We start from the raw sequence: 14,218 nt of genomic DNA, 5'->3' as shown, positions 1-14,218 counted from the left end.
ACACTATTATGTTAGATCCACTATGGACAGGACTCTCACACTATTATGTTAGATCCACTATGGACTGGACTCTCACACTATTATGTTAGATCCACTATGGACTGGACTCTCACACTATTATGTTAGATCCACTATGGACTGGACTCTCACTATTATGTTAGATCCACTATGGACTGGACTCTCACACTATTATGTTAGATCCATTATGGACTGGACTCTCACACTATTATGTTAGATCCACTATGGACTGGACTCTCACACTATTATGTTAGATCCACTCTGGACTGGACTCTCACTATTATGTTAGATCCACTATGGACTGGACTCTCACACTATTATGTTAGATCCACTATGGACTGGACTCTCACACTATTATGTTAGATCCACTATGGACTGGACTCTCGCACTATTATGTTAGATCCACTATGGACTGGAGTCTCACACTATTATGTTAGATCCACTATGGACTGGACTCTCACTATTATGTTAGATCCACTATGGACTGGACTCTCACACTATTATGTTAGATCCACTATGAACTGGACTCTCACACTATTATGTTAGATCCACTATGGACTGGACTCTCACTATTATGTTAGATCCACTATGGACTGGACTCTCACACTATAATGTTAGATCCACTCTGGACTGGACTCTCACTATTATGTTAGATCCACTATGGACTGGACTCTCACTATTATGTTAGATCCACTATGGATTGGACTCTCACACTATTATGTTAGATCCACTATGGACTGGACTCTCACTATTATGTTAGATCCACTATGGATTGGACTCTCACACTATTATGTTAGATCCACTCTGGACTGGACTCTCACTATTATGTTAGATCCACTATGGACTGGACTCTCACACTATTATGTTAGATCCACTCTGGACTGGACTCTCACTATTATGTTAGATCCACTATGGACTGGACTCTCACACTATAATGTTAGATCCACTCTGGACTGGACTCTCACTATTATGTTAGATCCACTATGGACTGGACTCTCACTATTATGTTCGAACCACTCTGGACTGGACTCGCACACTATTATGTTAGATTCACTCTGGACTGGACTCTCACACTATTATGTTAGATCCACTATGGACTGGACTCTCACACTATTATGTTTGATCCACTCTGGACTGGACTCTCACTATTATGTTAGATCCACTATGGACTGGACTCTCACACTATTATGTTAGATCCACTCTGGACTGGACTCTCACTATTATGTTAGATCCACTATGGATTGGACTCTCACACTATTATGTTAGATCCACTCTGGACTGGATGGGCACCCCTAATCTAGATTGTAAAACATGAAGAGTGTATTGGAACATACCCGGAAGTATCTCAGCACGTAGCGATAGAAGGGGTAGTTGTTGATGTCCAGAGGCAGAGTGAGTTGACTGGAGGACGACTCCTGGATATGAGGAGCCTGCAGCAAAGCCAAGCAGTCGTAGTGCAACTCTCTCCTGACTGGGAGACAAGAGAAGATACCAGAGTACATACTGTACTAAAGAAGATACACTACATTGCCAAAAAGTATTTGGCCACCTGCCTTGACTCACATATGAACTTGAAGTGCCATCCCATTCCTAACCCATAGGGTTCAATATGACACCTTTTGCAGCTATTACAGCTTCAACTCTTCTGGGAAGGCTGTCCACAAGGTTGCGGAGTGTGCTTATAGCAACTTTCCACCATTCTTCCAAAAGCACATTGGTGAGGTCACACACTGATGTTGGTGGAGAAGGCCTGGGTCTCAGTCTCTGTTCTAATTCATCCCAAAGGTGTTCTATCGGGTTCAGGTCAGGACTCTGTGCAGGCCAGTCAAGTTCGTCCACACCAGACTCTGTCATCCATGTCTGTATGGACCTTGCTTTGTGCACTGGTGCACAGTCATGTTGGAAGAGGAAGGGGCCCGCTCCAAACTGTTCCCACAAGGTTGGGAGCATGGAATTGTCCAAAATGTTTTGGTATCCCGGAGCATTCAAAGTTCCTTTCACTGGAACTAAGGGGCCTGAAAAAAAATGTATTCCTCCTCCACCAAATTTCACACTCGGCACAATGCGGTCCGAAATGTAGCGTTCTCCTGGCAACCTCCAAACCCAGACTGGTCCATCAGATTGCCAGATGGAAAAGTGTGATTCATCAGTCCAGAGAAGGCGTCTCCACTGCTCTAGAGTCCAGTGGCGACGTGCTTTACACCACTGCATCCCACACTTTGCATTGTACTTGGTGATGTACGTCTTAGATGCAGCTGCTCGGCCATGGAAACCCATTCCATGAAGCTCTCTGCGTACTGTACGTGGGCTAATTGGAAGGTCACATGAAGATTGGAGCTCTGTAGCAACTGACTGTGCAGAAAGTCTTTGCACTATGGTTTACGTGGTCTACCGCTTCTTGGCTGAGTTGCTGTTGTTCCTAAACTCTTCTATTGTCTTATAATAAAGCCGACAGTTGACTTTGGAATATTTAGGAGCGAGGAAATTTCTCGACTGGATTTGTTGCACAGGTGGCATCCTATAACAGTTCCACGCTGGAAATCACTGAAAGCGGCCCATTCTTTCACAAATGTTTGTAGAAACAGTCTCCATGCCTAAGTGCTTGATTTGATACACCGGGCCAAGTGATTAGGACACCTGATTCTCATCATTTGGTTGGGTGACCAAATACTTTTGGCAATATAGTGTACTAGAGTACATGCATACAGACCTGCTGCTGCTTGTAGTAGAGCACCAAGCTGTGCTGGGATCAGCAAGTGTGTCACGTTCACCACCTCCCTCTTCATCACATCCTGTCATAATAGTGCAAGATGACCTTCAACTGTCATTGAAGTGCAGTAGTGTGAGAAGAACTTGGAAGTGTATACCATCTCTCTCTTCTTCATATCCTCCTCAGCTTTCCTCTGGGCGACCACCTTCATCTGCAGATAAAGATCAGATCACAACGATCATTCCATTTGTTAAAAAAAACAGGAGCGTGTAAATGTTCCATCACACACCTTGACGTGTCGTTTACGGCTGACGTACAGGTGGACCAGGGACCGGAAGCGAACCAGGTTGTTCCTCATTTTCACATAGTGCCTTCTAGAGGACAGAACACACTATTTAGGTCAAGATCACACATTTTGTCGATTGTGACATAGTTTTCAACTATAGTCATTTGATGAATGTACTTTAGAAATATTGATGTGATTGCTCATGAACTCCTGAGGCAGCAGACAGGTACCGACAGGCCAAGCGGTGTGCGGCTTCAGCGGTCGCGGAGGCAAAAACTCGGACATGGGAGGAGTTCGGGGAGGCCATGGAAAAAGACTTCCGGACGGCTTAGAAGCAATTCTGGACCACCATCCGCCGCCTCAGGAAGGGGAAGCAGTGCACTATCAACACCGTGTATGGTGAGGATGGTGCTCTGCTGACCTCGACTGCGGATGTTGTGGATCGGTGGAGGGAATACTTCGAAGACCTCCTCAATCCTACCAGCACGTCTTCCTATGAGGAAGCAGTGCCTGGGGAGTCTGTGGTGGGCTCTCCTATTTCTGGGGCTGAGGTTGCCGAGGTAGTTAAAAAGCTCCTCGATGGATGAGATCCACCCGGAGTTCCTTAAGGCTCTGGATGCTGTGGGGCTGTCTTGGTTGACAAGACTCTGCAGCATCGCGTGGACATCGGGGGCGGTACCTTTAGATTGGCAGACCGGGGTGGTGGTTCCTCTCTTTAAGAAGGGGAACCGGAGGGTGTGTTCTAACTATCGTGGGATCACACTCCTCAGCCTTCCCGGTAAGGTCTATTCAGGTGTACTGGAGAGGAGGCTACGCCGGATAGTCCAACCTCGGATTCAGGAGGAACAGTGTGGTTTTCGTCCTGGTCGTGGAACTGTGGACCAGCTCTATACTCTTGGCAGGGTCCTTGAGGGTGCATGGGAGTTTGCCCAACCAGTCTACATGTGCTTTGTGGACTTGGAGAAGGCATTCGACCGTGTCCCTCGGGAAGTCCTGTGGGGAGTGCTCAGAGAGTATGGGGTATCGGACTGTCTTATTGTGGCGGTCCGCTCCCTGTATAATCAGTGCCAGAGCTTGGTCCGCATTGCCGGCAGTAAGTCGGACACGTTTCCAGTGAGGGTTGGACTCCGCCAAGGCTGCCCTTTGTCACCGATTCTGTTCATAACCTTTATGGACAGAATTTCTAGGCGCAGTCAGGGCGTTGAGGGGATCTGGTTTGGTGGCTGCAGGATTAGGTCCCTGCTATTTGCAGATGATGTGGTCCTGATGGCTTCCTCTGGCCAAGATCTTCAGCTCTCGCTGGATCGGTTCGCAGCCGAGTGTGAAGCGACTGGGATGGGAATCAGCACCTCCAAGTCCGAGTCCATGGTTCTCTCCCGGAAAAGGGTGGAGTGCCATCTCCGGGTTGGGGAGGAGATCTTGCCCCAAGTGGAGGAGTTTAAGTACCTCGGAGTCTTGTTCACGAGTGGGGGAAAAGTGGATCGTGAGATCGACAGGCGGATCGGTGCGGCATCTTCAGTAATGCGGACGCTGTATCGATCCGTTGTGGTGAAGAAGGAGCTGAGCCGGAAGGCAAAGCTCTCAATTTACCGGTCGATCTACGTTCCCATCCTCACCTATGGTCATGAGCTTTGGGTCATGACCGAAAGGACAAGATCACGGGTACAAGCGGCCGAAATGAGTTTCCTCCGCCGAGTGGCGGGGCTCTCCCTTAGAGATAGGGTGAGAAGCTCTGTCATTCGGGGGGAGCTCAAAGTAAAGCCGCTGCTCCTCCACATCGAGAGGAGCCAGATGAGGTGGTTCGGGCATCTGGTCAGGATGCCACCCGAACGCCTCCCTAGGAAGGTGTTTCGAGCACGTCCGACCGGCAGGAGGCCACGGGGAAGACCCAGGACACGCTGGGAAGACTATCTCTCCCGGCTGGCCTGGGAACGCCTCGGGATCCCCCGGGAGGAGCTGGACGAAGTGGCTGGGGAGAGGGAAGTCTGGGCTTCCCTGCTTAGGCTGCTGCCCCCGCGACCCGACCTCGGATAAGCGGAAGAAGATGGATGGATGGATGGATGGATGTGATTGCACTAGAGATACTAATATTGTAATATTTACTCTCCTCTGGAGTAATCATTGGAGTAAAAAAATCCCCATCAAATGTCATTACAGTGCTGTTGCTACTCGGGCTGTCAAATTCTAGCGTTAATTGCGATGAATTAATTACGGTCATACACTCTGTTGCCAAAAGTATTTGGCCACCTGCCTTGACTCACATATGAACTTGAAGTGCCATCCCATTCCTAACCCATAGGGTTCAATATGACACCTTTTGCAGCTATTACAGCTTCAACTCTTCTGGGAAGGCTGTCCACAAGGTTGCCGAGTGTGTTTATATAGAAATGTGATTTTATTCAATTCATTAGCATGAACTACATACATTTGGTATTAAATGTGTACATTATTTGACGTCAAATTAAATGTACTCCTTTAGTTATTTATTTCATGATTTAATTATTTCACATTTTAATGAATTATTGATTTAATTATTTCAATATTTAACGAATTAACGACATATTTAAGTAAGTAATTCAAGATGTGTTTAATGTTGCCCCATTTGACCCTTGTCTGCCTTTGGAGGGCCAAATGGGACAAAATCAAATAAATAGTTCCTCAAATGTGTGTTCATACATAAATGTGTTTTTAATTGTGTCATTAATTTATTCAATGTCAAATTAAAAGTTTTCATTTTATTATGATTCATTAATCATGTCATTATTTTAAGATTTAATTAATTATTGATCTCATTGTTTAGTTATTCATTTCATGATTTATTTAAATGAAAGAGTTTGGGAACAACAGCAACTCAGCCACCAAGTGGTAGGCCACGTAAACTGACAGAGAGGTCAGCGTAGTGCAAAGACTTTCTGCACAGTCAGTTGCTACAGAGCTCCAAACTTCACGTGACCTTCCAATTAACCCACGTACAGTACGCAGAGAGCTTCATGGAATGGGTTTCCATGGCCGAGCAGCTGCATCTAAGCCATACATCACCAAGTCCAATGCAAAGCGTGGGATGCAGTGGTGTAAAGCACGTCGCCACTGGACTCTAGAGCAGTGGAGACGCCTTCTCTGGACTGATGAATCACACTTTTCCATCTGGCAATCTGATGGACCAGTCTGGGTTTGGAGGTTGCCAGGAGAACGCTACATTACGGACTGCATTGTGCCGAGTGTGAAATTTGGTGGAGGAGGAATTATGGTGTTAGTGATGATTAGTGATTCCCAGAGCCCAAAAAAAGTCTGCGGGCTATAGAGCGTTTTCTATTGGGGCTCCAGTACTATGGAATGCCCTCCCGGTAACAATTAGAGATGCTACCTCAGTAGAAGCATTTAAGTCCCATCTTAAAACTCATTTGTATACTCTAGCCTTTAAATAGACCCCCTGTTAGACCAGTTGATCTGCCGTTTCTTTTCTTTTCTCCTCTGCTCCCCTTTTCCTTGTGGAGGGGGGGGGCACAGGTCCGGTGGCCATGGATGAAGTGCTGGCTGTCCAGAGTCGGGACCCGGGGTGGACCGCTCGCCTGTGCATTGGCTGGGAACATCTCGCTGCGCTGCTGACCCGTCTCCGCTCGGGATGGTGTCCTGCTGGCCCCACTATGGACTGGACTCTTACTATTATGTTGGATCCACTATGGACTGGACTCTTACTATTATGTTAGATCCACTATGGACTGGACTCTTACTATTATGTTGGATCCACTATGGACTGGACTCTCACTATTATGTTAGATCCACTATGGACTGGACTCTTACTATTATGTTAGATCCACTATGGACTGGACTCTTACTATTATGTTGGATCCACTATGGACTGGACTCTCACAATATTATGTCAGACCCACTCGACATCCATTGCTTTCGGTCTCCCCTAGAGGGGGGGGGGGGGTTACCCACATATGCGGTCCTCTCCAAGGTTTCTCATAGTCATTCACATCGACGTCCCACTGGGGTGAGTTTTTCCTTGCCCTTATGTGGGCTTTGTACCGAGGATGTCGTTGTGGCTTGTGCAGCCCTTTGAGACACTTGTGATTTAGGGCTATATAAATAAACATTGATTGATTGATTGATTGATGGTGTGGCGTTGTTTTTCAGGAGTTGGGCTTGGCCCCTTAGTTCCAGTGAAAGGAACTTTGAATGCTCCAGGATACCAAAACATTTTGTACGATTCCATGCTCCCAACCTTGTGGGAACAGTTTGGAGCAGGCCCCTTCCTCTTCCAACATTACTGTGCACCAGTGCACAAAGCAAGGTCCATAAAGACATGGATGACAGAGTCTGGTGTGGATGAACTTGACTGGCCTGCACAGAGTCCTGACCTGAACCCGATAGAACACCTTTGGGATGAATTAGAACGGAGACTGAGAGCCAGGCCTTCAGTGTGTGACCTCACCAATGCACTTTTGGAAGAATGGTGGACAATTCCTATAAACACACTCTGAAACCTTGTGGACAGCCTTCCCAGAAGAGTTGAAGCTGTAATAGCTGCAAAAGGTGTCATATTGAACCCTATGGGTTAGGAATGGGATGGCACTTCAACTTCATATGTGAGTCAAGTCATAGTTTTGGCAATATAGTGTATCTTTGAAGTCAACTGGTCAAGGTAAAGACATTGTTTTCATCGCTTTAGGACCATGTTCCTTGCCTGTGCATTACAGAATACATCTAACAAGATGTGTATTCAATACAGTTAATAAGAATCAATGGCCCACCTTGTGAGAAAACCTCTGCAATGCGCCTGCAGCCCAATGATCATGTTGCGCATGTCCACGTAGCGTTTCCTGACCAAGTACATGCGAGCGTAACGCTGCAAGGTAAGCGCAGCAAGCTGGCGACAGCGCTCCCGCTTGCACTCCAACAACTGGTAGACGGCTTCCTTCACAAACAACTGCAATAAAGTCAAAGGTTATTCAAGAAGATTCAAGATTCTTTATTATTGTCCATTCTTTAACATGTACAAGACACATAAGAACTGAAATGTCATTTTCGGCACAGTCCCACTAAGAGCAGACATATGTTACAGGGGGACAAGACGGGACCGCCAACGGATCAGTCACTTATGGCGCTCCTTAAAAAAGGTGGGAAAAAGGTGATATTGGGAAAGGGGGGAAGAGTAAAAAATATCAGTCTAAGGCTGGACCCTCGGGAGGGGGTCCAGACTGAGTCCAAGGGAAAAAAAAACTCATTTAGCATAGCACACATAAACATGTTACATATACCGTATTTTCCGCACTATAAGCCGCGCCTAAAAACCACAAATTTTCTCAAAAGCTGACAGTGCGGCTTATAACCCGGTGCGCCTTATATATGGATTAATATTAATATTGATTTTCATAAAGTTTAGGTCTCGCAACTACGGTAAACAGCCGCCATCTTTTTTCCCCGTAGAAGAGGAAGCGCTTCTTCTTCTATGGTAAGCAACCGCCAAGGTAAGCACCCGCCCCCATAGAAGAGGAAGCGCTTCTTCTTCTACTGTAAGCAACCACCCGCCCCCGTAGAAGAAGAAGCCCCCGGATATTGCGTTTCATTTCATTTGTGTGTTTACGTCTGTAAAGACCACAAAATGGCTCCTACTAAGCGACAGGTTTCCGGTTCATGAAAAGACGCAATCTCTCCATCCGCACACGGATTACTATTTCACAGCAACTGCCTAAAGACTTTCAAGAAAAGCTGGCTACTTTCCGTGCATATTGTAAAAACAAGATAGCTGAAAAAAAGATCCGGCCAGAGAACATTATCAACATGGACGAGGTTCCACTGACTTTTGATATTCCTGTGAACCGCACTGTGGATACAACGGGAGCACGTACGGTGAATATTCGCACCACAGGGAATGAGAAGTCATCCTTCACTGTGGTTCTAGCTTGCCATGCTAATGGCCAGAAACTTCCACTCATGGTGATATTCAAAAGGAAGACCTTGCCAAAAGAGACCTTTCCAGCCGGCGTCATCATAAAAGCTAACTCGAAGGGATGGATGGATGAAGAAAAGATGAGCGAGTGGTTAAGGGAAGTTTACGCGAAGAGGCCGGGTGGCTTTTTTCACGCAGCTCCGTCCATGTTGATATACGACTCCATGCGCGCCCACATCATGCTGGTTTTTAATATATTATTAAAGTTTGACTGACCTATCTGACTGTTTTTTTGACATTCCCTTTAGCGCAGTTAGATGCGGCTTATAACACGGGGCGGCTTATAGGTGGACAAAGTTTTGAAATATGCCGTTCATTGAAGGCGCGGCTTATAACCCAGGGCGGTTTATGGTGCGGAAAATACGGTAATCACAACAACTCGCAACAGAGGGGGGGGGATATGGGGACATGGAGGCCGGCCTGTTGCTATAAAGCGCTACTAGCCGTCCATAACCCCAGGAATTAAGCAGTGGTGGTGAGGGGCGTTGGATGGGGGTGGAGAATGTGTTTGTACATATGCCCATTGTCTTTGGGTGAAGTGTAAATGTTCATAAGCCCAGAGTCGTTCGGCATGCAATGCAAGAAAAGTTCGATTCCCAGGTGTCGTTGCGGAGGGGAGGAGGGAGAGAGGTCAAAAAGCGTCCATCTTTGAAATTCCTCAGGGGATGATTACAGATCAGCCTGTTCTTGTCTCAAGGCCATTCGGAGGAATCAAATCGTAGATAAGGATTTTTGTTTTTTCTCGAACAGGCATTAACAATGACTTGTCTGTTCTATTCGTCCATGCTCGCTCTCATATCCAAACCTTCCTTCATAGCAAGCTTTTCCATGATGTGATCCATCTTGCGATTCAGTTCAGAAATCGCCCCAGACCAGAGGTGGGTAGTAACGCGCTACATTTACTCCGTTACATCTACTTGAGTAACTTTTGGGATAAATTGTACTTCTAAGAGTAGTTTTAATACTTTTACTTTTACTTAAGTATATTTATAGAGAAGGAACGCTACTTTTACTCCGCTACTTTTATCTACATTCAGCTCGCTACTCGCTACTAATTTTTATCGATCTGTTAATGCACACTTTGTTTGTTTTGGTCTGTCAGACAGACCTTCATAGTGCCTGCCTTACTGCTGACGTTTCACTTCGTTCCACCAATCAGATGCAGTCACTGGTGACGTTGGACCAATCAAACAGAGCCAGGTGGTCACATGACCTGACTTAAACAAGTTGAAAAACTTATTGGGGTGTTACCATTTAGTGGTCAATTGTACGGAATATGTACTGTACTGTGCAATCTACTAATAATAGTTCCAATCAATCAATCAAAAGTGTGAAGGAAAAAAGATACTTTTTTATTTTAACCGTACATCCCGTCAAAAGCCTAAAGACTGACCGCACATGAGGACGATCCTGTCTTCACAATAAAAGTGCCGCTCCATCGCGCCTGCGCTTTCAAAACAAGAGTCTCCGAAAGCCAGCGCAAACAAGCTATCTAGCTACGGAGTTTGACGCCAATATATTTCTTGTAAAGTGTATAAAAACGAATATGGAAGCTGGACAAATAAGATGCCAAAAACCAACCACTTTCATGTGGTATTAGACAGAAAGGAGGAACTTTTCTTCTCCTCCATTTGAAAACGTGGACGCTATCAGCACTACTGTCTGATTACAATCAACGCAAGTCATCAGAATCAGGTAATACACCAACTTATATTCTTGTCTTCATGAAAGAAAGGAATCTATATGTGTTAAACATGCATGTATATTCATTAAAACCCCTTTAACATGTAAACAAAAACAGCTAAATAAATACATATAAATTATATACTGTATATATCAATGTATATGTATGTATGTATATATATATATATATATATATATATATATATATATATATATATATATATATATATATATATATATATATATATATATATGAGTGTGTATGTTACTCATCAGTTACTCAGTACTTGAGTAGTTTTTTCACAACATACTTTTTACTTTTACTCAAGTAAATATTTGGGTGACTACTCCTTACTTTTACTTGAGTAATAAATCTCTAAAGTAACAGTACTCTTACTTGAGTACAATTTCTGGCTACTCTACCCACCTCTGCCCCAGACTGAGTTCCCACAGCCCGGCCCAATCCGTCCATTGCGACGAACAGCCTTTGGGCTCCTTGAGTGGCTGCCATCGTCTTGCGAATTTTTCAATACACCAGAGCAATGCCCAGCCCAATCAGCAGGTGCCCCACGATCACGGTTCCAAATAGGTAGATGTCTTCCACGTCCTCGATGGAAAGGACTGAGAGGCACATGATTCTCCATTCGTCCCAGGAATCTCTCACGTACCCTGCAGCAATGGTTCCATCAGGGCAGCCAGGCTCCCCAGAACCTCTTTTCCACGTCGAAAAGATTGTGTCAATTGAGTCGAGAGTCTAGCTAATCAATTCCATGTCTGATGATTAGATTTGGAGGACAGCGCAAAGAAAGAGGCTTCCAAAAAAAGTTTAGACAAGACAAGACAGAAAAATAGAGAGCAAGCCGGGAAAAGACGGGAGGAGAAAAAAATGCGACCGCCCCTCACCAGAGGCAAGACAGAAAGAGGTTGAGGGCAATGTGAGAATACTGCATCACAACAGGAGGAGCTGACCTTTGTGACCCCGACATGGTAGTCCCCTGCTTTGAGAGGACACAGTTTACTGAGGAGCATCACACAGTTGTCTCCAGTCGCTGCTGGAAGCTGGAGGATTCCCACCAGGGACTTATACCTGATGACACACACAAATAATAAGATGCATTAAATCATATCCACATGGAGCATTGGGCTTAAGTTGATTTAAAACCTAACCAGCCTTTAAGGTAGGTAGGTATGTCTTTATTGTCATTGCACAATGTGGGGGGAGATGTAGCCAGCGCTGCATGCAGGAGCAAAAGTCACCGCCGCTGTCCATGGTGCTGAGGACGAGCACCATCGGGCAGGGGCGGGGCATGTGCTGACGGCGAGACACAGCTGGCAGGTGATTAGATTTCACAGGTGGTGCGTGTTAATCTAATCATCTGTTGTCTTTAACAGTGAGCGGCCGGGTGCAGGAAGGGGAGGAAGTTTGGAGAGAGACTGGAAAGTCCTGAAAGAAAGCGTGTCATTTTGATGGTTGTGTTGAAAAACATTAAATCTATTGTCAAACTCTGTACGCTTGGATACTTTGACGTGCATATCCGTGGAACCGCAAGACAGCGACTTCTACAGACAAATACAACGAAACGTTGTTTTCAGCACAGACCCTTTCAAGATTAGACAAACAAACAGTGTACAGGGTTACAGAACAGGAACCCTGATGGGTCACCACAAGGCGCTCCGTAAAAGATGGGAAAAAGGTAAACGCTGTGAACGATAAGCACAATTAAAAAAAAGGCAGTTCCTAGTGATGGGTTGATGAGGCCTCATGAAGCGTTTCGACACATTGCAAAACTGTATTGATACTGTGTCGATACTGTGTCACTAAATACTGACATCTGCTGGACATTAAAAATCCCTACAGGCAACCTATGGACCGACTCAACTGACACTGATTTTATGATCTAGCACAGTGGTTCTCAAATGGGGGTACGCGTACCCCTGGGGGTACTTGAAGGTATGCCAAGGGGTACGTGAGATTTTTTTAAAATATTCTAAAAATAGCAACAATTCAAAAATCCTTTATAAATATATTTATTGAATAATACTTCAACAAAATATGACTGTAAGTTCATAAACTCCGTGAAGCACAAGCTCAGGTTTGTCACTAAAATGTCTGTCAAAAAGAACTGTGAAAAGAAATGCAACAATGCAATATTCAGTGTTGACAGCTAGATTTTTTGTGGACATGTTCCATAAATATTGATGTTAAAGATTTGTTTTTTTTGTGAATAAATGTTTAGAATTAAGTTCATGAATCCAGATGGATCTCTAATACAATCCCCAAAGAGGGCACTTTAAGTTGATTATTACTTCTAGGTGTAGAAATCTTTATTTATAATTGAATCACTTGTTTATTTTTCAACAAGTTTTTAGCTATTTTTATATCTTTTTTTCCAAATAGTTCAAGAAAGACCACTACAAATGAGCAATATTTTGCACTGTTATACAATTTAATAAATCAAAAACTGATGACATAGTGCTGTATTTTACTTCATCTTTTTTTTTTCAACCAAAAATGCTTTGCTCTGATTAGGGGGTACTTGAATTAAAAAAAATTCACAGGGGGTACATTGCTGAAAAAAGGTTGAGAACCACTGACCTAGTATATACAATAATATAAACCAAGTCATTGTATTTCATTTAGGATTATTTCATAACTTCATTTAAATAAAAATATTTTTTTTGTCTTTTTTAGATACAGTCAATAAATAATGTGAACATGTATCATAACATGGAAATCTAAGAGAACGTGTTGTGAATGAGGATGCTTGTGGACCTGGAAATTATTATTTTTTTTTTTTTTACACATTTTTATTTTTAAAAAAAAACAGTTTTTCCAACGTATTCAATTTAGACGCTTTCTCTTCTTAGTTATTATTTCTCCGGCTGTAGAAAAGAGCTGCTCACAGGGCACAGAGGAGGCGTCAGTGCGACACAGTTCGCGTATTGGTCACGTGACCAAAACAGCTCATGATCGGTCACGTGACTTTCTAAAAGCGGTACGCGCACCGACACAGGGTTTTGCTCTATGAGCTCGACGCATGCACCGATGCATCGGTGTTGCCGGACCCATCACTAGCAGTTCCCATTTAAGTTGAAATACAGTGGTAAAGGATGTGCGGGGGGGGGGGGGGCACACCTAGAGGCCACAATAATGAATTAAGTTAAAATAATGATGCGGACATGTTTTTTACTGGATGCTTTCTAATAAACTTCTACCTTATAGACTTTGTATGTGTAAGTAATATGCAACTATAATGTAAGAACTAGCTTGCACACTATTGTGTGCTTAGCTGTTGTGTAGCTGTTAGCTTCTAGTAGCCAATAGTCTATGTCAGTGTTTTTCAACCACTGTGCCGTGAGATACAGTCTGGTGTGCCGTGGGAGATTATCTAATTTCACATATTTGGGTTAAAAACATTTTTTGCAGACCAGTAAATATAGTCTGCAAATGATGTGTTGTTGTCAGTGTTGGGACTAAAGCGTTACAAAGTAACGCGTTACTGTAACGCCGTTAGTTTCGGCGGTAACTAGTAATCTAACGCGTTATTTTTTATATTCAGTAACT

At 44.2% G+C, this 14,218-nt stretch overlaps 1 protein-coding gene across 1 annotated transcript in view; it reads right to left on the bottom strand.

Moving 5' to 3' along the window:
* myo15aa (myosin XVAa) overlaps window positions 1-14,218 on the bottom strand; it is a 169,160-nt gene that overhangs the window by 101,542 nt on the left and 53,400 nt on the right. Inside the window, 6 exon segments of the mRNA XM_072915931.1 lie at window positions 1,353-1,489; window positions 2,729-2,810; window positions 2,886-2,939; window positions 3,018-3,102; window positions 7,772-7,947; window positions 11,623-11,740. Coding sequence (XP_072772032.1) covers window positions 1,353-1,489; window positions 2,729-2,810; window positions 2,886-2,939; window positions 3,018-3,102; window positions 7,772-7,947; window positions 11,623-11,740 — 652 coding nt within the window.

This window comes from Nerophis lumbriciformis, linkage group LG24 (genome assembly GCF_033978685.3).
Source record: "Nerophis lumbriciformis linkage group LG24, RoL_Nlum_v2.1, whole genome shotgun sequence".
NCBI classification, from domain to species: Eukaryota; Metazoa; Chordata; class Actinopteri; order Syngnathiformes; family Syngnathidae; genus Nerophis; species Nerophis lumbriciformis.
Note: the sequence above shows the minus strand (reverse complement) of the source record. Positions and strands in the feature narration are given on the sequence as shown.